The following is a 26897-nucleotide window of genomic DNA, read 5'->3' on the forward strand; positions in this document are numbered from 1 at the left end:
TTTTAACGTATTTGGTTGTATCAACTGTTTTGTTATGCTTGGAGACAGTGTGTCTGTTCATTGACTGTTGCTTCCATTAAAACATGGTTAAACAGACTTCAAAAGAATAGAATAGAAGTAATGTCGAACCTAATTTTAAGCGCTTCTGAATAGTAATTTTGTGTTGCTACCGGCTATTTGGTATGCAGATTTAGATAAGATCAAGATTGCTGTTGCGCTTCTCAATATAAAAATACAAGCTGACCCCGCAAAAGTTGTATTGCCATATAAATTAAAATCGTTATTGAAAAATTGAGGGAGGGAGGGAAAGGGATTGATGGTAGACGAGCGAAAATTTAGAGTTGTATGTATTTTTTAATGCCACAATATAAAAAAAAAATTACTTACTCTTATCATTTAGGGGTATGAAAAATAGATAGTAGCCGATTCCCAGATCTACTGCATATATATAAGAAGTAAAACTTATTACATGAAATATAAAACGACACTAACTATATCCCACGGAACTACCATAGTTAATTCAGGTAAAAATAGGATTACAAATAGGACGTTAAATTAGAATCTGACATATATAAAAAGAAGCTTACACATGTTATGTAAGTAACCAATGTACAGAAATACATACTTTGTCATTTGTAATATTAGTAGCATTTAAATGAGTTTTTTTTTAATCCAAACAGTTTCTTTCTCTCTACTCCGTTTACTTTTGTTGTTTTTGTTGGCTCTGCTTTTCGTTTTATACAACATTGGAGTAAATTTTTTCCTGTTAACCGTATGCGATAATTTTTTGTTTTGTAGAGTAATATTTTAGCATGATGTACTTACTTCTAGTAATGTTTGTTCTAATTGCATATCATTGCTAGAATGCCAAATGTCAATGAACTCCTTATCTACCATGTTTTCGTGTGTATTTAAAGGTTAAGTGTAATCACGTCTGCAACTCGATTCTCTGTGTGTGCACATATGTGTGATTGAACAGTAAGGAACGTTTCTTAATTTCACACATTTGTACATAATTTTTTTTTTTTATACGTCGTGAATTTTTTTTAATTTGGAATATGTTGCCAGTACTTTATATATTTTTTATCTTAAAGTTTACGTTCACCACATTTGATGTAGGTAAGCTACTTGAGTTTTAAGGGCTCAGTGGATTCAGTACAAAACATTTGTAAGTCGTCCCGGACGGGATTGCAAATGCGTGTAAAGGAATTCCGGAACAAAAATGCGCACGTCTACCTGCACAGTGGCACCAGATGCGCGTCCCCGCCTCTCCGTACAACCCTCAACCCCGCGCGCATTCCACCATTAAACGCGTAAATTGATTACGTGGAAAATCTGAGAAAATCGCACGTTAACTATGCGCAGACGCCGCCATGCCAATCTGCCGCCACATGTGCAATTGCCGCCTTTTTTACTCCAAGCGCTGTCGCTGTCGCCTCGGACTTGTATGATGCGATAAAATGTTTATTATCGCTCAAAGTCCCGTTTAAACTATGGCCTTCAAATTATGAGGTATGACTTCCTATTATGGAACTAACATTGAATAATTCAGTAAATGCACATTCGACTTGTAATGCGGTGAACGATTCGCGTGCAGGAGTCTGGAAGGTCACAGAGGGTCCGTTACCGGCACATCAGCGAGGCGAGCGTTTCGATTCGACGAACTTATTACGACAGATGGCCGCGGCCGAGGGAGCGGGCGCGGACCCGGCCCTTGGAAGAGATCGACCTCCGAAATGCGCCCGAGATTGCATTCTTTCGGCGGCGCGGGCGCATTCCACAGCGCGCCATCCGAGCTCCGCGCGCCCGCGCCAGTCGACGCGCGCCCTTTTGGGGGTTAAGATGTGTCCGTCGCGGCGGGCGCTCACGATGTGGTCCCAGCCGCCTCCCCCGGAACCAGAGTCCGATCCGCCGACGTTCCGCGCTCGCGCAGCCTCCGCTGGTGCTCACTCGTGGTGCCGGGGCTGCTTCGGCACCCGTCAGCTCGCTCGCATGGTACGAGAGCCCCTCGAATACGGGGTCCGCGTCGACCCGACCTCCGCCCGGCCGGCCGGCTTGATGGTCCGCGATGAACCCCAGTACCAGAATCTGGAGGCGCTCCGCAAGCGCCCCGAGTACGCCAACCTCGACGAGATCAGTCGCGAGTTCGGTTACCGGTTATGTCCGGAAGGACAGAATTTGGAAGACGAGGCTATTTATGAGAACATATTGTCTGTGCGCCAGATTCGTTCTGCGGAAGTGCGTTTAGTGCCAGTGTCTGAAGTGGCTTACTACGAAGGCCAAGGTTACGTGGCTACGCAGGTGTTGAGCAGAAATGGGACCTTTCCACAATGTCCACCGAACACTTGGAGTCGTTTGCAGCACGCGTGCAGGATGACTGGATCGTTGAAAGTGTTTACAGTAAATAACCATATTTTTATAGAATTTATTAATATTTTCTTCCAATTTAATTAATGCCTATCACGATCGACGGTGCTTATAACTAAGTTTAGGAGTTACAGTCGCAAGGGATATTATTTCTATCATAATTTAGTGACATGTACATATATATATTAAAATTATTTTACATTTAAAAAAGAAGAAAATTAAAGATTTAAGATTATAAAATTACTATTTAATTTACGTATATGTGTTAAGTTCAAATAAAATAAATATTGGACACTTGGTTCTTCTGCCTGCCGCATAAAAGATATAGCGCAAAATTATTTTGTGCCAGTGTTTCTAACACGATAATATAGTTCATCATATTATATATATATTTTTTTAAGCGATTTAATTTTAGGTTCTTAGTTGTACAATTAGGTTATGTAAATACTAGTAATAAATTTAAATTAATATATTGTAATAATATATAATATTGAAATATATAGTTCTATGTATAATGTAATTCTCTTTTGAAAACTAGCCTGCCTTAAAAAAGATCTCAACGATTTCGAATTTTATATTTAATCAAAACTTGATGCGCCATTTAAATTTTGTATTATCTCTCCGTAGACATTAAACACCGTTAACAAATGTAATTAATCCGAGTGAGTAAGCAAAATTAGAGCAAGTCAAGTGTAACACAATACTACAATAACGGTAACAATCAACAAAATGCCTCTGACTAACCCTTTTTTGAGTTAACAACCGTGGAGGAGGATTCTGAATTTGTATGTATTTTTTGTATGCATGCTACACGATATCTACGTCAATACCAACGTAAATTTTGATGATTCATTTTGAATTCGATAGGTTACTCCCGTTTAAGTTACTATAATCCTTTATGGAATAAAGGAATTACGTTTAACCGAATTTAAAAAGAAGGATATTCGGATATATTTTTGGTGTTCGTTACACACCCGAGAAGCCTGGTCCATTGGTTATAACAACATAAGAAATGCGAAAATCTTTAGATAGATAGAATATACTTTATTTCTAACACACAGTAAAGAAAAAGGCATAAACAATATATTAAAGCACAACATGTATAGTTATAATAAGGCGGCCTTATTGCTGAAAGCAATCTTTTCAAGGCAACCTTAGGGAAACGGATTGAAAAATGAACAGGTAGATAATATGCATACAGGAGAAAACTAAAAAAATAACAAACATATATTGATGAAGGAAAATAATAAGTATAATATGAATTTCAAATTTATGTAAACAATAATAATTATATATGTATTAAACTAGATACACTTACATGAACTACATACATATTATAAACTACATACATAATTTTAAAGTAAAATAATCTTTCTATCTAGTTTTATTTAATACAGATTATTATTCGGCACGAACATGGCATATTTTATTATCCAAATAGAAGCAGATATAATCGTAGCTAAATAGTTAGTAATTTATAATAATTTTACAAATATTATAAATATAACAAACGTAAGTTTAGATGTATGGATGTTAGTTACTCTTTCACACAGAAACTACTAAACGGATTTCAATGAAACTTTACATATTTATACATCAGAATAATAGATGGGCTATAAATTACACGCAATGCAATTTATAAAAATGCATTATTGTACAAAACTGTACGGATTAAATAAAACAGGATGTTACTAAATAATCTGCTAGAGTAGGTACCTACATATAACAGAGGAGTTTTTACACGGATTCCGTGCCAAAAATGATTAGGTATTCGTGTAATACTGTACTTGTGGCTGCCGCAAAAACCTCGCTGTGGAATTTTGCTCCGATGATCTGTTAATTTGGTAGTGACGCGTTGAATTTCGTATGTCGGTGTGAAATACGGTAACCCGACTGAAATGTGTTTCCTTACGCTTCTTTAATATATATATTTTATACTAAATTCATCACGTGACTGTACAATTGGTTAGGTTTGAAATGTTGGTTTTATACTGGTGACACTCTTCGCATTGGTATTTATATCATACTACACGATATCTTAAAGAATTATACATAACTAGCTGTCTCGTGTAACTTCGTATGCATTACTACTTGATAATTGTCATTATATTTTTCATTTACATAATTAAAAACACTCCCAATTTACATATTATACTTTTAAATTATAGCCCATGTGAATTCTGGTGTATAATCTAAATTACTGTGAATTTTCATCAAAATCTGTTCAGTAGTAGCGTGAAAGAGTAACACACATACATCCAAACTCACAAACACAGAAACTTTCGCGTTTATAATATTAGTAAGATATTGTAATAAAAATATCCCTGGACAATTCACACAGCGCCATCTAGTCCCAACTAAGCAGAACTTGTGTTATAGGTACTAGACAATTTATATAAATATGTATATAGATTTTTTTGTAAATACATACAAAATATATAGAGAAAATATCTAGATCTACATAAACAATTATTTATGAATACAAATGTTAGTCCCGTGCGAGAAAATCAAACCTGCGACTATCAGAAGTAAAGCGGTGTGCCTATACATAAGCAACAGAGTCAATTCTGATGACTATGTAAAACTTCCTCAGAATTGACTCTGAAACATAGATCCGGCGGGAGATTGTCTTTTATAATATGTATCTATGGTTTTTCGCTTCATTGGTTTTTGTCATGATGACGTATGTATGTCTTTTGCGACCAACATTATACATATATGGCATGCCTATATTTAACTTGGTTTATTCTGTTTTGTTAACGGTGTTTCCATCACCAAGGAATCAGGTACAAATTGACAAATTTAATTATCGTGGTCCAGGTTTGAACTGATTATCTTTCGGTTTAATTTGGGGTAGTAAACCACTGAGCCATGACGTTCTCTTGTCCTTTATATTGTTTTATTACAAATGAGTTAGAAATACAAATTTGATATAGATTTTTTTTATTATCAGGCTTACGCTCTCTGGGTAGCAAGCCACTGAGCCACAGTGTCCTCTCGTCCTCTATATTGTTTTATTACTACAAATACATTATGTTCTGGTAATATCTTTCAACTTGCTGTTTATCTTTCGCGTTGCCATTTATTTTACGGCTTGTTAAATATTATGTTAGGTCGACATTGAATTGTTAGTTCTTTGCAATTAAAACTAATTTTTACACACAACCTCGTCCGCGATGTACATACTAATATTATAGATACGAAACTGTCTGTCAGTTTGTTACCAAAGTTAATCTATAATAATAATAATAATATCTATAAACAATTCGTACATCGGTATCTATTGAGAATAGGTAGGCAGAGCTGGTGTTATGGGTACTAGACAACTGTTATAAATACTTAGATACATTTTTTTTGTAACATACATAATATACATAGAAAATACACAAATCGATACAAACAATCATACTTATGAATACCAATGTTCGTACCATATGAGGACTCTAACCCGACCATTGCAAGTAAAGCCGTGTGCTAAACCGCTAGATCACCGATAGCGTCAATACTACATTATGTAATATTCTCGTTAAATATTATAAAAAGAAAAGATTTGTGTTTGCTAATTTTGTTAGTAAAGATACCTACTTAAAAGATTTTAGAAATATTTCACCTACGTATTTATGGAGAGGATATATTATGTGCGAGTAACACGGTCACGAGAGCAACCCGCAGTATACAACTAGTATAATATATAAAATTCTCGTGTCGCGGTGTTTGTTATCAAGCTCCTCTGAAACGGCTTTACCGATTCTTATGATTTTTTTATGCAAATCAGACAGGTGTGAGAATCGGTCAACATATATTTATAATAGCCTGCAATGATAAGGGAATTATATTTTTTATTTTTATGATAATTTTTTTTTAATTTTTATTTTCATCATCAGAATGCTAAATCATAATAAAATAAAAATTAAAAAAAAAAATCATATTTTCATTTGAAATATATGTATATTTCAAATGAAAATATGATTTTTTTTATAGGTATGTACCTACAACTTAAATTTTTCTCGCTTTTCAGATCAAACGCTGTATTTTTATAACGATATTAATATTTTAATTTATATGACAATACAACGTTTCTTGGGTCAGCTAGATTACTACATATACATATAGGTATAACTAAATATACAATTAGAGTCGAGTAGAAATACCAAATCACCAACGTCACAGTTGCATGTAGGTTAATAATTAAAAATATACTATGTTTATATACACACGTACACAGCTTGTTTAAGAAAATGACCAAAGCAATTAAAATACCTGAGAAAACGTTTTTTTAATAAATTTACAACCACATATTTACAAGCATAGTTGTATAATTGCAAATAACATTAGTTTTATATGTAGGTAATAAATCTATATAAAAAAGTATTCTTGTAACTAGCGATGTACCCCGGCTACGCACGGTTGCTTGTAATCATTGTAGTGATTTGAAAATTGAATTTGCTGCTTTATGGTTAAAACAGTTAGGTTCAAAACCATTTGATATTTGTGACACAAATCTATCTTATATATCTTCTTTCATTAAGATCTATTCAGACGATTAATCGTGAAAAGGTAACAAACAGACAGACGCACAGACAGATTTTCGTATGCATATTTTTATTACATATCGGTCTCTTATTGGAATTATATTTTATGTTGAAATGCTAAGAAGTGCGGGAAAGAGGGTTGTTAAAATATGATCTAATGAGTTAATTGCTAGCAATGTACTGTGTCAGGTTGATTTCCACGCGGGTCCCCCTGGAATCCATTATTCTTGGTGAATTTGCCACGATGGTCTAACTGACTTGACTTCATGCTCATCCTATAGTTCTCCAATGGTGCCCCATCAGCGTAAACCGTTAGCGCAGGCGATTGCACCATTCCATTATCATCCATTAAAAAATGCGAAGTTCGTCTCTCAAACAACTTATTTTAATACTAGCTGTACCCGCGACTTCGTCCGCGTGGTATGTATATACCGTATTTATATTCATATGCATTTAGTAAAAAACGTTTATTTCAATATTACAAACAGACACTCCAATTTTATTTATATGTATATACTATAAACGCGAAAGTTTGTGAGTATTAATGGATGTTTGTTACTCTTTCACGCAAAAACTACTGAACGGAGTTTTATGAAATTTTACAGAAATATAGCTTATACATCAGAATAACCTATAACTTATATTTTAATATAATTTCACGCGGGTCAAACCACGGGCACAGCTAGTACAAATCATTCCTCTTTATGGTATTGTTGTAGATTTTTTATGGGATGTATATGATTTATGGGTTTGATAAATCACCTTGTTGCATATTTGAGGTAGAGCATGTAATTAATATCGATTGGCTGCTAGGCTCGGCTGATCTGTGGTGTAGATTATACGAGAGTAAGGCGTAGGTATTAATGTTTTCTGTGCCGGTGATTTATCTGGAATATTTTTATTCTTCGCGGTACGAAAGTCGTTTTGTTTCTCAAAAATGCAATATTCATAAAACTACATTGAACTACATTGAACACAAAACAACAACAACTACTAATATTGTTAAAAAGAAGCACTATACTGTTATATTAATCAGAATTTTTTTTTGCAGTATGTTAGTGAAATATTATTAGCTAGTAGTAATTATATCTGTAGTTACACATTACCAATTTTAGTGAAATTATCACACGAATAGAGTATAGTTCAAACGCTTTAGGTCTAGCGATTGTCGCATGATAAAAACTACATATATATAAATAATACTGTGTGAATTGTCCTGAGATTATATAATAATAATCTCAGGACATCTAGACCCAAGTTAAGCTAGCTAAAGCTTGTGTTATGGGTACTAGACAACTGTCACATATACATAGTTTTTTTTTGTAAATACATACATATTATACATAATAAAACACCCAGACCGATACAAACAATCATACTCATGAATACAATTGTTTGTGCTGTGCGAGGAATCGAACCCGCGACCATCGGTCGTAAAGCGGTAGACCACTAGACCACCGAGGTCCTCATATAGTATATTTGTTGTAAATATATATATATATATATTTTAAAAAATATATTTGTGTCATTTAGAACTTAGTTTAGTTTGGGACTATATGCCGCTTTGAGAATTATATCTGTACCTATAATACAGAAATAAAATAAATAACCCTGTCAAAAGCTTTCATTATGTAAATATTTACATTGTATTAAAAAACTTATTTTCATTGTTCACAGGCAAAAAAAGAAATGTACGATGTGAAGAAACAGCGTCTATGTTTAGCACAAGATGAGTACAAGCATTTAAACAATGCCCTGTCTACCCTCGCAGCGTCTAGAACGAGTCGTAAGTGTTATCCTACATATCTTTACATATATTACGTATATCCCTAACCTTATATAACCTACATATATTAGCAAATGCGATTGACATTCAATTAAATGAAACTGGAATTACGCTCGGTACCAAGTTATTTAGTTTCAAACTATGAGGTATTCAATTCGTAAGCATTTTTTTTACTTTGAAGCTTAACAGTATTCTGTATACTTCGTATAAAAAGAATACTCTTAAGGTACATTTTGTAAAAAGTTCTCTGGTACCTCTGACTTACCAGCAGTCGACAAGCAACTTATTTTGTAAGAGGTGTTTCGATTATCCTCCGAAATGACAACGCACGAGGTAATCTCGGGTTGATACCATTATGAGTTGATGTCCATGGTACACTTCATGTATATAAGCTACCATTCCTATTACATACAGAATCTATACTGTTTTATATTTGACGCGGTCAATAAAACGTGGTAAGATCCCGTGATTATTACTAATTATACGTATAAAAAATCTAATTCATATTACATTCTGTATATAGTATACAATGTCGTCACAGTAGTCTGTTCTCTTATATCTTTTAAAGTACGCAACGAACTTTAACGCAGTTACAAGTTTAGTGCACAGTTTTGCTCTAGCAATAGATAGAGTGATTCAAGAGGAAGGTTTATAGAATAGAATAGAAAATCATTTATTCAAATAAACTTAATTTAAGCACTTTTGAATAGTCAACAATTTTTTTTAATCTACCGTTTATTCGAAAAGCTGTGTCACAAGAAGAATAAGCAAGAAACTTGTGTGTTGCTCTTTTAAACAATCCTTGTAAGTTCACATTTTACAAGTCGAAACGTGTGAATACAAACTACCAACCTATAATGAAACTATATGTAGGTATATTATATGCGTTATGGTACAGAACAAGCCGTGAAATTCAAAGATTTGTAATTGTAAAAAGTAAAATTTATGTAATCCATGATATGCCTGGACTTAGTAAAATAATAGCTATTTATTGCAACTAATATCATACATAATTGAACTATAGAATTTATTATAAAAACTATTTGCTTTAATCAATTAATTCTATATTTTACGTCATCATAAATAAATGCGTAGAACAAGATTAAATTATAAATTACTATTAACTACTTACAAATGACTATGATACGAAATACGCTATTTGTAATTCTAATAACTTGAACTGAATAGTTCTCTGTATGTGCTGGAATTTATGTAATGTATAAAGTATATAATATATATTATACTATATATAATAATTGCACATTCCCAATAGGTTTGAACGTAATTTTTTCTAGAGATAAATGATTCTGCGGTGATGGAAATATATTGATAATAAAGCGAATTGAAAGAAATTTCTACTATACACCTCGGTAATTTAACAAGTTACAGATCTTAGTTGTTAGATCTTTTCGTGAGGTCGTCTTAATGGGTTTAAAAAAAACGTAAAGTAAAGTGGCCTAAGGTACTCCTTATAACACTCGTTCCATGCATTTCAGAGACCAGCAAGAACGAACTGTAAGCAAAATTTTTAAAATTATTTTTTAATGTCATCGTCAACATTATTATTACATATAGTGAAAAGGTGTTAATTTGAAATTACAAACACTCTAATTTTATTTATTTCTAGATAGAAATTATTTATTTAACTTAAATGCACGCAACACTAAAGGTAGTATAGTCAACCATAGATTCTGCCGAGAATAATGTAATTTGTTGTTATATAGTTATTGTGTTATTTATATATAAATATTTATTTTTTATACAGTATGTTCGTCAACGACGTCTATGACGACAACATCAACGACGTCACGACACGACCCGGAAGTGCTTCGATCGGAAGTTACACAGGCGCGCGGTCGGGTTGCGCAGCTGCGGAAAGAACTTCGACAAGCGCGAGCGGAAGTAGCTTGCGCGCGGAGAGGAGTAGATACCTTAGCCGAGTAAGTATTTTTTTATGAATCTGGAAGAGTTCACCGTCTGTGTTATAGTATACACTGGAGGGGCATCAGTGGAATATGATAGGATGTGGATAAAGTCAGGTATCGTGGCGAAATCGACAGGAGTTAATCATAAGGAGATAGCGTGTAGGTCGTCTGGGAGTTATACGGTGCATTGCCCGCAATGGGCAGCAGTACTTCTAAAAATCCCCCTCTCTTATTTTTTTTTCATTATTTTTTGTATACTATACATGCATGTCAGACAAGAGACTACTGATGCCTCATTCCCTCTTATGTATCTGTTAGGTGTTGCTTTGAATTTGGTATGTCCTTTTGCTCCTTGTCTGGGCTATGCTTCCACTTAAGCGATATATCTATTTAATATCACTTTAAATAGAATATATTTTTCATCAACTGAAGCTTTGATATATTATTTCTCTGTAATTTTCAGAGTGGAACAAAAAATAAGTTCCCAACAAGGCTGTTACAATATTACTGAAGCTCAGGCTATCATGACTGAGCTGAAGAATATACAGAAATCATTAACCTCAGGAGAGAAAGAGAGAGCAGATCTAATGCAGTCTCTAGCTAAGTTAAAGGATGACTTGACAAGATTGCAACTCGGAGATGCCTCTCCCGACCTCTCCACGTTGAGTCTTCCCCAAGAGAAACTCAGCACTGCCTCCCAAACTGATCTCTGTGCTGACCTGGTACCGATTGGTACAAGACTGGCAGAAATGGCGCGGGTTCGCCTCCAATATGACGAAGCTAGGAAACGGATACAACAAATTCAGCAACAATTAGCTGATTTAGAAGATAAAGTACAGCCAGGCCAAGCTGAGTCTGATAAAGATCGACTATTACTATTCCAGGAGAAGGAACAGTTACTGAGAGAACTGAGAAGTATAACGCCAAGGACAAGATCGAAGCAAGAGATGAGTAATATACAAATAGAGTGTGAAAGGTTAGAGCAGGACTTAAAAAATGCTTTCGAAATGTCCAATAAGTGTATAGCGGATCGTTTGAGGTTACATGAAGAGAAGCAATTATTACTACAACAGTTAAAGGACGCTCTGACGTCAATGACGACGTTGGAAGGGCAGTTGAAGACATTATCCGCTAGCACGTTATCTGTGTCGAGTAGTTCTAGTTTAGGATCTTTGTCTACAGCTAGCAGTAAAGGATCTTTGAGTTCAGGGATCAGCTTTACTGATATTTATGGAGGACCACAAATTGCGAGTTCGTTTCAAGCTGACAAACCTATAGATATGGCAGATTTACATCGAAGGGTTGAGAGGTAATTTTTTTTATCATTATGTGTTAAGACGATGATCTAAGCATTCTAAGCTGTTGGTTATATCTTATCTCTTAACAGATCTTGTGAAGATAAAGGGAATGGATGAAGTGGATTGATAACTTCTGTATCTTTTATTGTACAGTATTCTCTTTATTATATAAAGTTTTAAGAAGAATAACATAATGTAGTGTTTGACTAATTTCATAGATGATGTATTATTGTGTAACCATACGTTCGCTCTTCAGTAAAATCTTATTATCTATTTGAATCGTATATATTTTGACTTTAACTGACTATTTGAGATTTATTACTTTTTATAGTACAAATTAAATTACAATTTTACATCTAATCTAGGTATGTTATAAATACTAATTTGTAACATTGATTATAATAAAACGATCTAGTTATATTGCTTTATTAATTGTATTAAAATTATATTTATTTTGCAGGTTACTTCGCGGTACGACTTATACTGATAGTATAACTCCTGGTGCTAGCAGTTCACCATCACAACCCTCATTATCACCTAGAAGCAGTTTATCATCAGCAAGTCCACCACCCCCGCCACCTTCATATAATCAGGTATATATTTTAATAAAATCGAAGTAAATTAATTTATACCGTAATATAATTCAGATATTGTATTGCAGTACATTAAAACTATAACAAAATATTGTACAAACAATTATTGAGTTCCTTAAGTACTTTTGTTTAAAATGTATGATTCATTTTTATGTATATCTTTTAAGGGGATGGTAGTATTACATAATTTATGCTGTGTCCTTTGCATTTCCAATATAAACCTATATTACGTACCTATATACGTACATTTAAAGCTATGACACAATCAAATATCTCCCCAAAAGGATGACTGGGCATTGAGTCCACTTTTTGTACGATCTTTTATTAGTCAATAAGCAACAAATAATGTAGAAAATATTTTAGAAGATTAAGTCTACTACGATTCCTAACCTCAAAGTAAAAATAAGAAGTTAAGATAATTCTCAGAATTTATATAAGATCTCTATTTATATGTATATAATCAAGCTAATCTTTCAAGTCATCGACGTAAAACAGATGCGTTTTTAACTGCAATGTATGTTGGAATGGTATTATCAAACCGTAGTGTATGTTTATTTAATTAGTAATTTGAAAGCTGAAGAAATAATTAATGGAAACCGTTGCTATATTATTTATTTATACTTTTCAATAAATAAATATAAAATATTTATTGCAGGTGGAAAGACAAAGAAGACAGCAAAAAGAATTAGAAGAAAAATTAGCTGAAATGAGAATTGGAGTCACTACGGGACTCAATGAAGTTACAGGACTTGCCACAGGTATTAAAACCACATTCATTTAGTTTTCATTCACATGAACGAATGAAATAGCTAAGTTTATTAAGTTTATTCCATTCGTTCAGTTTCATTCACTTGCGGCTTCAAATCTATAATTTAATGATAATTGAATGGATTGACTAATGAAATAGCCAAGTTATTTAATGAGTACTGTTATTCAATTAATTAGAAATTTATATAAATTAATTCACTTTTTGAAAGTAAATAAAAAAAGAAATTAATATACAATGACCACATATTGTTTTAAGTAATTAAACATTATAAGCAATATATATTTTATTACAACCTACCTAGCTGTTTCTCGAGAATTTGTTCGCTTTTTATGAGGTAATAATTTGCATATATCCTCATGCTAAATACTAAGATTCATTCAGCCTATAGTTAACAGACAGAGAGACTGACACATTTTCACATTTATAATATTAGAATTTAATTGTCTCTGGCAGTACCTGTACAACTACAAGGACCGGGACGACCAAGCGAGCCTCTCTCACCGATATCCGAGACGCCCTCTGCACCGCTTTCACCTAGAACTCCCTCATCTAGTGGTAAGTTCTCATTTATAATGAATATTTTTATTATTATTTTCGTTTTTATTATTTTCAAGCCTTCACTGGGGCTTCTCATGTAGTTCGATATACATTTTAAAGAATGAAAAGACTTGTAAAAATAAGTAAATAAAAATTAAAACTTTATGTCGATTATTTCAAAAATTTAGTCGAATTATGAACGTCTACCTTAGACGGGTATTCTCTAATACAAAATTTCAATAATTATTGAAATTTTGTATAAGGCGAAAAAAAAATTACTTTTTTATAATACTAGGTGCGATATATACATATATGTATATGTATGTTAATGTTTCAGGTACAAATACTAGATCTGTGTCAGCGGCAGTCAGTGATGAGTCGGTGGCGGGTGATTCGGGTGTCTTCGAGGCGGCGCAAGCAGGGAATGATGCATCCAACGCAGGTAACAAACATCACTATTAAAGAAAGAAAGAAAAATATTTTATTCAGTGCAATGTAAAAAATACAATATAAACAACAAACGAAAAAAAGAGCAAATAAAATGTACATATAATTAAACTTAATTTACCATAATTAAAAAATAAACATAAAATAAACATTTTTTACATCCAATAATGCACTGAAATGGCTCCACTCAGCTTTAATGTATGTCCTAGGTGAACATACAGCTGGTTTTCAGTGGCACCAAAAATATATATATAAAAGGAGGGGAGAGAGAGGGCACTATTATAATACAACTCAGGACAATTTATAACGAAGCATCTAATTAAAGATTGAAACGAACTAAAAATAAATTATAATAACATAAAAAAATGTATTCAAGTAGCTAGCCGAACTGCACAGCAGGACAAAATATATGTGCATAAGTTATGTAAGCCTATGTGAATTCATTATGTTGACTTTGACATTTATTGAGTCATAAGCTAGGTTAAGTAGAGCTTATTTACTGATATAAAACATCCTGGTGAAAACATACTACATATACTTATGAATATGAATGTTCGTATCGCGCGTGAAATGAAATGCTACTGTTTATATAGATTATATATGTATATTATTATACATAAGTAAACTAATTTTTAATTAATAAAAAATACATATATATATTTTTTTCTTAAATCTGTTCATTTTTATTTGTAGTGAGCAGTGCGCAAATTGAGATCAAATTGCGATACTGTCCTGATGAGAGTGCGTTGGAGATTGGCATACTGCGTGCGCGTAACTTGCACGCACTGTACATCGATATTGACACTGAAATGTGAGTATTGTTAATTATTGTATTTTATTTTCCTGTTTTGTGTTGATCATGTCGTCCTTAAATTATTTTTAGTAGATACTAGCCTACAATTGTTATTTATTGCGTTTGGGTGTGTTTTAGGACATATAGAGTACTATATGTAATACTATATGATACTTGGGAAGATTAAACTTGTGTTATACAAGTACATCATACATGTATATTTTGTGTCTTGTTGCGTAGTTATCTGTCTTATCTATTCCTGCTGCTAACCTTGATTTGTGACATGGTTAATTAATACTATACAAATAGAAGTGATACATGTATAATGATTAGGGGGGTGTAATTGGTGCGTGCATGCGTACGCGCCTGTATGCTTATGTGCGTGTGTATTTAACACACTTCTATATATAATATAGAGGGCACTACAATAAAACACACAATTATTTACACTGCGTATATTCATCACCGCCGTGACCATAAAAAGCGACCAGATTAAAATTAGTTTAATTTTAATATACGAGTGCGATGAAAGTCAAACCTTAGCGCGTTACAATTTTGCTGCTAGTACCGTCTAGTAAGAGACATAGGGAACAATGGTAGTAATTTAAACGTCGTGTGTATTTGTAGCGTGGTTCGCGTGGCACTGATGAGTGGTAGCCGCGCGGGTGCGGGCGTGGTGGTGAGCAGCTCGGCGCTGGCGTGGCGTGGTGGAGCGCTGTGCTGGCGGCACTCGCAACGCGCACCCGTTGCAGGTGCTCGAGCTCTGCGGGCCGCCACGCTGCAGGTCAACGTGTGCACCGGCGCTGAGTGTCTGGTACGTAACACGTGGCAAGTGGCCTAGCACGTAGCCATCGCCGCGCTGTGCTGGCGGTACGTGCAGCGCGCCCGTCGCCAGCGCTCGCTACGTAGCACTTGGCCGGCGGCGTGCTGTGCTAGCATGCACGTACGCTGTATGTTGAGCTACGGTAGTGTAGTGACCTGCGCGGTGCTAATCAACATGTTGCGATATCAATGTAATTGAAGATACTGATAGGAATACAGTACACCACAGATTGGTACCTCAATCAGGGGTGTCTACGATCGTCACATGAGTACGTGATGTCCGTGGTGTTATCTATATATAGCCAGCGTTTTTACTGCCCCTGTTAGGTTACATAAACGCAAACAACTTTAGTACCTTATTTTATCTCAATTTGTCTAAAATAATAACACTCGTTTTACTACCTAATAATGCAACTATATTATACAGCATTGTTTTAATCATTCAAATATATTTTACGTATATAAATATATTACATAAAAATCAACTGTTTCCTCTTTATAATTTTAGTAGACAAATGACTCAAAACTGCAACCTATTTATATTAATATTAAAAGTTCACTGCGGTGTGGTGATTCAAACTTCAAGCCTGTCTGTATCATTAGTGAATCAGACTCATGAATTTTTCTAGACACTACTGGATGCTGTTTACCTGCAGTACACCACAATTGTGGCTTCGAGTCACTGGCAGACTGCCAATTGTCTGGCGCACAGACTAGTCTGTGGTTAGTCTCGTTGGCTGGCGCATTGCGGTCTAAGTGTTAATAGTATAATAGTTAAACGATATATATTATGAAATCAATATATATTATACTAGCTACTCGTCCCGGCTTCGCACGGGTGTACATGTATTATATATATAAATCTTCCTCAAGAATCACTCTATCGATTTAAAAAATCCGCTTCAAAATCCGTTGCGTAGTTTTGAAGATATAAGCGTACATAGGGACGGACAGATAGCGACAACGACTTTGTTTTATATTATGACTAAACTTGATTGACGTGATCCGGTAAAACAGCGAAACTTATCGAGTCCAATTAAACACAAAACATTTAATTGAGGAGTCATATTGCAAATTATAACTAAACTATATAACTATATATAAAGTTAATGATCATATAGTGACATAGGAATATAATGTATCACTATCTATAGTAAGAGATTGCTTTAAACGTTAAGGCCGCTTTTTATTTAAAACGTTCTAAAAAGTTCCTTTTTATGTTTATATTTTTCTTTGCACAATAAAGAGTTATATTACAATTATGTAATAATTCGGCATTAGGCTACGGTAACCATTTACCATCAGATGGGCCGTATGCTTGATTGCCACCATCGTAAAAAAAAATAGTCCCCATTACTAATACTCCACTTTCCACGAGTACTATGAATGATGACAACTAGCCAAATTTGAGTATTCGGCGACAAGCCTTGAGTGCTATGTGAATATCACTAGGCGAGAGCGATTATTTACTGAATGAAACAATCAATATTGTAAACTAAATTATACCTTATGCACATGTCTATAACGTATTTATTTGTCTACAGGGGTGTGCGCAAGTCAGCCTGGCTGATTTCGACCTGGATGCAGTTTCGCAGAAGTGGTACAACCTTCTCGGTTTCCGGTCTATGAGGAGGGACGAGAGTTCAGACGAGTCAACGGTCATATCTTCGCAAACTTCCACTCTCACAAGAAATAGAGGTAAGTTCATATTAATAAATTTCCCACTTTGTAAAAATGGCGGGATCTTTGTGTTGTCTATTTCTCTATCCAAACAGTTTACATCATATGTTATGTTGATTGAAGGGTATGGTAAAGGGTAAAACAGGAAAATTACAGGGTATGAAGGATAAAGTCTAAGCTATAACATGTTTTCCAAAAAAATCTAATACAAAAACTTTATTAAGATTTTTTAATGTAATATACTGTTATGTTGTTATTGGTATTTTTATTTCATACTTTTTGACTTTGTATTTATTTTTTGCTCCAATTATTACCCCCTATATACAACCAATGCCACTGTTTTGGGTTAATTGATCTCGTCTATGGTTAAATTAACATTTGCTCACATCGTTTCTAAAATACACTATTTCTTAACACTATTACAAGTGTGGAATAATCTATACTAGAACCTTTACATTATCTGATAAATACGAATTACTGAAAATTACTTATATTATGAAATAAATGAAATAAAATGTTTTTTGTGAATAATATTAAATTATATTTATCATAAGTAATTGGTAATACGTGTACTGCATTTCTAATTAGGTAATACGTGTAACATTTGTAGATATTTTACATTAAATATAAGAATAAACTTATTATTAAAAATATTCAATTTCAGGTCCTGAGAGCATGACTGGTGCGGAGTGTAACGTGGACTGTGGAGATAATTCAGCTTCAGAGGACGAGGAATCTAGGGAACCACTTAATCAGGTAATTTTTTTTACATAATTGTATTTGCAAACTAGCTGACGGCCCACCAGATTAGAAGTGGTAACCGTCGCCTGCATATGACGGCCCTGATGGTCTAGCGGTTTATCACATCGCTTTACTTCCTATGGTCGCATGTTGCAAATATTTGTATTCATGAGTATGATTGTTTGTATGTGTTTGGGTATTTTCTATGTATATTATGTATTAAAACATATCTAAGTTTATATATCAGTTGTCTAGTACCACAAAGCAAACTCTGATTATCGTGGAACTAGATAGCGCTGTGTTAATTGTTAATTGTTGGGATATTTATTAATTATTATACATGATCAGCACAAAGTCGATCTCAGTAAAATATCAATACAAGTAGTTCATAATATAATGTACTATAAGGCATTGTTATTAGAGTTATATTTCGTGTGAACAGTGTTAATGAATAAAACGATGAATTTTATTAATATACATATGTCAATATACATTGATGTAGGTAGGTCACATTTAATTAGATCACAACAAATTTAATTGTATATTGATTATTTATATTGTTAGCCGAAAACACGAAATTAATAAAAATATTTTATGGTATTCACATCTCTAGACGTTTGGACTAGTTTGCATTAGCCATGTCATGAGTGATTAAAAATAACTGTATATTCGTTTTCAGATTGTAGAAGAAGATTCTTCAGAAGATTATATCCCTGAGGAAGACGAGGTCCTAGAAGGAGAGTACCTGCCTTCAACAGCAGAGAAAGCCACCAATACAGAATGCAACTTCTGTCCAGAGGGAGCGAGACAACTGCACAGAAGGTATATTGAGATAGAGATACGATATTCATAATTTGTAAGATATCTTGCTGTAAATAGGCTATATTTGGGTGATGGTTGATATTGGAAATGTGGATTTATTATTATTAATCGTGACCATTTATTTCGCACACTTTTCATCACATTATTACTAGAATTAGGTAATAAAGATAATTTTCTGTACAACATGGATTTATTCAGATTACAAATATAAATTATAAGTAAATCTTTAATCCTTTGTAATCTTTGATTTAACTGATTTGAAACGCTACATATTTTTTCTATACAGTATTATTTCGTAATAATAAAGTTATTACATACTTCGAAAACTTTTTGACTTGACTACCATTAACACTCTGAATATCTTTAAAAGTCATATATAGATATATATATATAGTTGTGATTATAAATTTTACATAATATAAAATGAAGTCGTATTCGTTGTCTGTTCGCTTAGATATTTTAAACTACCCAATGAATTATAATGCAGTTTCTAATAGTAAATACAGTGATTTCAGAGGAAGGTTTTTATTAATTAATACATGTCCTCCCGTGCGTAGCCGTGGTGCGTAGCAAGTAAATTATATATATTCATAATTTCACAAATTGACGTGAAAATCTACACGGCTATAAAAAAAACATTTTTGTCTTGTATACATGTAATGAAAACAGAGTCTTACTTCGTCAGCTTAAAGTGTATATTTTATTATGTTTGGTACTGGATAATTAGATAAATAGAAATATAAATAGTGGGACAGAGGTGGCGGGCTATTGGGTATTGAGCGGTAATTTCTTTCACCAGATATATGAAATGCTTGAAACGAGTGGAGGCAGACGGCAGGCCTCAAGAGGAAGCGCCGTTAGCTAAATAGTTTATATCCGTCCATACATACGTAGTACATAGTTTTATATTTATATATAGGTACGTTTACATTGTGTCGCAAATGGTGTGTTACGCTTCGTGAATGTTAAGTTTTTGCTTTCAACTAATGATATAGTCGGTCCAGTTTTATATGTATACACTTGTATACGTTGTCTGTACACTTTTGATATATATATATATATATATTAGTAGGATATCCTAATATTGTATTATAAAGAAAAGAAAGAAATTATTTTTTTGATACAACACATTCGAAATAATGTATACAACAAAAAAAATTATTAAATACAAATCTCTACTTACAATTACAGTTTGCTGTAGAGTTAATGTAATAAAGGATTTTGTCCATGAGTTTTCTTTTATACGTGTAAGAAAATCAAATTTTCATATAAATATTCAGGTATAATATTATTGTTTTTTTTAAGTTCATGTTTTTCATTTGTGAAGTACAAGTTTTGTTACCTGGTCTTAGAATAAATTTGTATCATAAAAGTTAAGTTATAATTCTAGATTATTAAAAATAAATATGTATAATATATTCAATATGATTCATATGATATTTCATAAATATTGGACCGACTAAATATATTTGGTATTATAAAGTATGCATGCTGACAATATAATTGTATTTAATTTTTTTTAATGCATGAGTAGCATGAACGAGGCACAATGTGAATGTATCTAGTTCAATACAAACACACTTACTAACCTTGTTTTTGATATGTCTAATTAATTTTAATTGTATGACAATAGGTTTGTTACACATCCCAATTTTTTTGCGATGAATAATAGTTTATATTTTGTACTAAAACTCTAGTATTTATCGTGGATTTTTTTTTAAATTGTTGTATTATTTACAGGAGAAGTCAACAAGTAAGCGCAAACCCAGAAGAGTCACTAGCGACGATAAAAAGATCTCAAACGTTTTCACCGCAACCACAGAGTATCGGCAAAGGACAGTACATTTGTAGGTTAGTACCAGCATGTTTTCATAGATTTTAAATAGAGTAAAAATCAGTGACGTGCCTTTGTCATTAGGTACACCTGTAAGACAACTTGTAACAAAGATATTCTTATATTTATTATTGTATGAGCGTGAACCCACGAGCGTGTACCCACGTGCTTCTCATTTGTAGCACAAATGAGAAGCACGTGGGTACACGCTCGTACCTTCCTAGGGCCTCTTTTCTATAAGCACTTGCGAATTTTAACGGAATAGATATCATGCATTTGTTCAGGCGGAGGAGTATTTTCAAAAAGAACACATTAATTTTTTTTTAAATATCAATTTTATTAAAATAAATAATTATTAAAACTGTACTAAATGAAACGACATAATTATAAGATAAATGAAACCGTAATATATCTAATATAAAAGATTCTCTTGCCAGGGTGTTTGTTACCAAACATCTCCGAAATAGCTTAACCGATTTTTATGATATTTTATGGCCTTATCGGCTAAGGCTGAGAATTGGCCAACATCCGTTACTTATTATGATGTTTATTTCAGATTAAATCGTTCTGAGTCGGACTCATCGATGGCGCAGTACGCTCGAAGAGTCACGTTGCAGCCGCCCATGACCACCGGCATACCCTTCGACAGGAACCGTTGTGAACGCAGATCTTTACGGTAAGTAGTGTATTATTAAAAACTGTGTGCTTAGGGAATTATATTAATAATTTTAATTTTTTAGAATTTTTACTATACTTTTGTATTTGCGTCCAATACAAGATAGTATGTGAAATGTTTTCTTATCGAATTAATGTATTTTAGGCATATATAATAAAAATGGTATTCTGCACTCCTTTTATATATAAACCATAAGTGTAAAGCGAAATTAAATACTCCACCATTCGCGCAATTTTCTTAAAAAGGGGTACAACGGAGTACAACACTAAACTTATTTAGATCTATAAGAAATAGCGCCATACTTATGGACTGGTTTACATTTTTTAATAATTTTTTTTAATTATTATTATTTTTGTGCAGACGTGGTCGCAGCTGTGCGTTACGTCGCGGCGTGCTGGGCGCGGGGGGCGGAGCGACCGCGGGGGGTCGGGCCCGGGCTCCGAGGACGAGCCTGGACCTGGCCCTGGACCTGCGCGCGCAGCATTCACGTCTAGCGGACCTCAACAACGACATCGAGCACCTCACCGAGCTTAAGAAGAAGTATGTACAGTGCAATATTTATTTATTTACAATTACTAGAAGTTAGTGCTTCACACAGACAGACAGACTTGCTTAGTATGACGCTTTGGATATTGTTAATGTTGTGTGATATCTCATTACGAAGATATTTATTTATTAAAAAAGATTTAATTCGTTAATTCTCTTTTTAGTTAGTAAACCGCAGATAAGCCATCTTTCTGATTTTGTTGCACTTGATATAGTTTTTTTTATGGATGATAATGGAATGGTGCACCCGCCTGTGCTAACGGTTTACGCTGGCGGGGCACCAGTGGAGGGTAATGAGATGAGGTTGAGGTCAGGTCAGTTAGCCCGTAGAGACAAATTCATGAAGAATTTATTACGATGGTCTCCAGGGGGAACCGCGTGGAGGTCAACCTGACATGGTACATTGCTAGCAATAAGATAATCAATCACATTGATTATAGATTACTTACTATTTAGTAATTGGCACATGACAATTTAATTTGATTAATAACATGTAAAATAAATAAATAAATTATGACCGAGAAATAATTGATGAATTAAAAATACCCAACGTTACTTTTCTGTTCTGTCATAGATGTTGAAAGATATATACTATATTTCAATGGATAATTCTTACTGTTTATGAAATTAGTTAATTACTTAAACGTTATCTTTAAAATTATCTAATAAGAGATTTCTCTTCATTCTACAGATTAGAAGAAGCTCGATCATCAGGTGATCCAGCAGTAGCTGCGTGGGTCGCTGAGGATGACACTTTCCGGAGACTGATCACGGGTCCAGCGGAGGCGGGCTCAGACCGTACTTCCAAACTGTTGCACAAGACGTACCGCGAGATCATCAGGTTGAGGAGATCGCGGCAGGGCAGCAGGAAGCCAGACATTGTCACTTTCAAGTAAGCCAGTTGTAATATTAAAAAAGAAGTAAATATCTATCAAAATGTAATATGAGTCATATAATCTTAAACTACAATATTTACGACTACTTTTAAACAATAACAAAGTTAAAAATTAACAAATCGTTAGGAAATGGCATGTTGGACATATAGAGAGAATGTTAGATGAAAGGACAACGAAACAGGTATGATAAAATGGAAGGATGTATGGGGGATAAAATTATATTATTTCAGTCTCCACTCAATAGTCTAAAACAGAAAATAGAATTTGAAATATAGATTAATAAAAAAATAGTGAATATTTAGCACTTTGTTTCACTGAAGTTCTCACAGAAGGTCTCGACGATAGTAAAATCAACTCAAATATTTAGTTTAATAAAATGTAATAAGCTTATTTTTTCTTTCACAGAGAAAAGATGGCATTCTTCACACGCAGCAAGACCACCATCCCTGTGCTTCCAGGCGAAGAACCTGACGAGATATCCGAAGATGACTGGGAAGAAGACGACCTAGAAAGAAGAACTCCTGACGGTCGGTCTTCGAAAACGTCGTACGAACGCCGCGAACAGCGCTGCAGCGACACCCAATCCCAAAATGCTTCCGAATGTACAGAATCCAAAGAAGTGGTGGACTGCAAAAACCTTTGCCTGAACCCAGAACCATGCTACGAGAATCTGCCAGTAACCGCCAGTAACATCGACGATGCGAAAATACAAGAAGAAAATGAAACTAAGACTGAAGAGGTGAGGTATGACTTTGTTGTTGATAGAGTTTTGGGTGTTCAGGTTTGAATGAATTCATTAGCCAATCGTAATGAACGAATGAATGAATAAGCTCAAATGGCCTTGTACATGGCACCATTAAAGTGAATTTGCAAATATTTACTGTGATTATTATTGCCTATTGAGATTTCTGGTATGAAGACTGAAGCGAAAATTATTTTATATGTATCGTATTATTAATGTATCAGGACTCTAAGTTACGTACGTATGTGCAAACAGAGTGCCATAAACACTGAGAGTTCATTAATATATATATTATATGTATCTTTAAATATATTGGATCAATTTGATATCATATTGTACAAAAAAGTGCCTTAATTTTTTTGGTGCCTCCATTTGTATAAATGTACAGAAGCCTGCGAATGTGCCATATTGCGGCATGAAATGGAAAGGTATTAGGTACAAAATAGTTGTATGAAGAGTCACAAAATATATACCAAACGATTAATGTAATATGAACAGTCAGGGCGACTATTTCATTGTACAGACATACGTAATTAGTTGGCCCACCGAAATGGTTGCCCGGCTGTGTATAAATAAATTAATGAGATATTTTATAGTATCCACCGAGGACTTGACAGGCCAAAAATAGACGCTTTGTATATAAAGGCTTTGTTACACGAGTCGATAGTCGGTGTCGTGCATTTGTCGAGTACGTACCTGCCCTTAGCTCATTTCTTGCGAACCTAGAAAATTAATAACAATGTGTTCTCATATTTTAGCATCTATACACGTCCCTGAAATCGGTTGCGATGTCGGAGCAATTGTGAAAAATGCAATCATGCTCATCATGTTTGCACATTTAACCTTATGTGTTACCTACACACGAATCTAGAGCGCTATCCACCACTGTATCAAAATTACCAACGATTTCAGAGCCTTGTATAGACGTTTTTACATCAAATTTCATAATTTTAGTTAGAAATTTGTAGCTTCAATATAAGAATAAGTTTTTTAGCCAAAGGCACTATTAGTATCATCATAATTCAAATTTTCTATTACATTGACATTTTTCTTAGTCAGGTTAATTACCAAACATATCACAATTTCTACGATACATTACATTGAAATAAATTATAGTGTATATATGAACGTTCATTATTAATTTTCAAGGGTGACCAATTCAAAAGTCGCAAAACGTGGGCACACAAACGTTTTTAGCGTGCAATATTGATACACGTAGTTACTTCCTTATAGTGAGTCACTTTATGCATTACCGAATATTCATAATCTTTATATATTATCATCGTCATCATCATCACTATCGTCATCACCATCACCATCACCAATGACATCACAGGCTAAGTTGAAAGCCAGGTAGAACTAAAACATTTTGATCAAGAAACAAACTGGAAATCTGTAATTTTGAATTCTTCATACTAACTTGACTTAGCCATGTAGACTTTTAAAGCCTTCACGCAAATGAAGATTATAGAAAATATTTTCAGATCTTACCTTTGCTTCTTTGGTAACAGTTGTTCAGTATCATAAACACTAGTGATAGTATCCTGGCGGCTTCCGCCTTCGCCTTCGACTAAGCGTGTATAAATATTCACTACATTTGTTACTTCACTCCTCGCCACGATTCTAGCAGGACATGAACGACTAAGTGTGTATATAACTGCAGGGAAACATCACCATAAAAATCACATATATATATAATATTTATTGCAAATCGTGTATTAACTTTAAATTATGGGCAATGTGTTAAATGACTCACTATAGTTGAGATCTGATTTTGTGCCGATTTTGTTCGTATTTCGGTTCATAATGTTTAGTTGCAATGAGAATATACAATCTGTGGTATTTTGATGCCCAAACGTTGGAAACAATTAACAGGAACTTGTATTATATCATATTTTTTATTATTAGGGTTTATTTTAATTATTTAACTTAGTACAGTTCGAATCACAATTATCTTTGTTTCCAAGATATATTTAATCAGTCATTTGTGGTGTCTGCTGCAGATAGTATGTTTTCATTGGTCTAAATTAAAATTATAGTAGATTTATATTATATTTGTACATTTTGTATCATATTTTTAATATTATTTTAGCGATAATAATAACGTAAATAATCTGAAAATAATACATCGGTAAAAGAATTTGCATATCTGTATTTCTGAAACTTTGTCTATTATTATTAATAATTATTAATTATTTCTAGCAATATTAGTGGATGTTAAGTATTTTTATAACAAATCGATAGTCCCGTAGTCGACATAGTTGTGTAATTAAGTAATTACATTTTTGTAAAAAATGTATATTTTATATAAACATTTATGTTTTATAAATAATTTTGTAATTGTTACTGAGGTGAATTTGTATTTGCCAAATTAATATAAGTATTGTTTTAATTTTTCCATACAAAAAAGGACTATATTTTGTAAAGATGTCAATACTGTCGATAGAAGGTCGAGAAATAAAAAATGAAAATAAAAATCATAAATTAATAATGTTCTCGTTTGATTTTTGCACATCCCCAAGTTATTGTCCGCATAAAATTATTAACGTCAAAGGAAACAAAAATATGGATATATATACCTAATTGAAACGGCAAACAAATTGTCAGATATGTATAGATATACAATAGCAGACCCCGCAAGCGTTGTTTTGCCATATAAATTAAAATCGCTTTTAAAAATAAGGGTTCGTGATAGAAGAGTGAAATTTTAGGGTTGTATGTATTTTATAATGCCACATATAAAAAAATAAAAATTGTCTAAATAATTAAAATGAAATGTAAGGGATGCACAACCATTATCACTTGTGGGTATGAAAAATAGATCGTAGTCGATTCTCAGATCTACTGAATATATAAAATTTCATGAAAATCAGTCAAGCCCTTTCGAAGGAGTATGGTAACTAACATTGTGTCACGAGAATTTTATATGTAAGATATTGTTCATGTCTGATATAATTATAACATTTTCTTACATTGCATTCATGCGCCATCTTCGATCTTCTTTTGTCCTCTATCCAAAGGTTGTCTGGATGATATTGTTTGAGCGATAAAACCGCCTTTGGTACTTTTAATCCAGAATTTTTTTTAATTA

The 26897-nt window shown here is 33.5% G+C and overlaps 1 protein-coding gene across 1 annotated transcript; it reads left to right on the forward strand.

The window, feature by feature from the left end:
• Positions 1-1677: 1677 nt before the first annotated feature.
• Positions 1678-26272, forward strand: LOC131853963 (protein kibra-like). The gene is made up of 18 exons (XM_059205062.1): positions 1678-2400; positions 8577-8685; positions 10451-10625; positions 11074-11919; positions 12369-12501; positions 13157-13259; positions 13724-13825; positions 14145-14249; positions 14948-15065; positions 15675-15861; positions 17414-17567; positions 18214-18305; positions 18970-19112; positions 20853-20963; positions 21503-21622; positions 21983-22162; positions 22860-23060; positions 23470-26272. Exons 1-18 carry the CDS (start codon positions 1678-1680, stop codon positions 23849-23851), a joined length of 3984 nt encoding a protein of 1327 aa, XP_059061045.1. The 3' UTR covers positions 23852-26272.
• Positions 26273-26897: the final 625 nt, after the last annotated feature.

This window comes from Achroia grisella, unplaced genomic scaffold, assembly GCF_030625045.1.
Source record: "Achroia grisella isolate CSIRO2021 unplaced genomic scaffold, CSIRO_AGI_Agris_v1 utg918, whole genome shotgun sequence".
Taxonomy (NCBI): Eukaryota; Metazoa; Arthropoda; class Insecta; order Lepidoptera; family Pyralidae; genus Achroia; species Achroia grisella.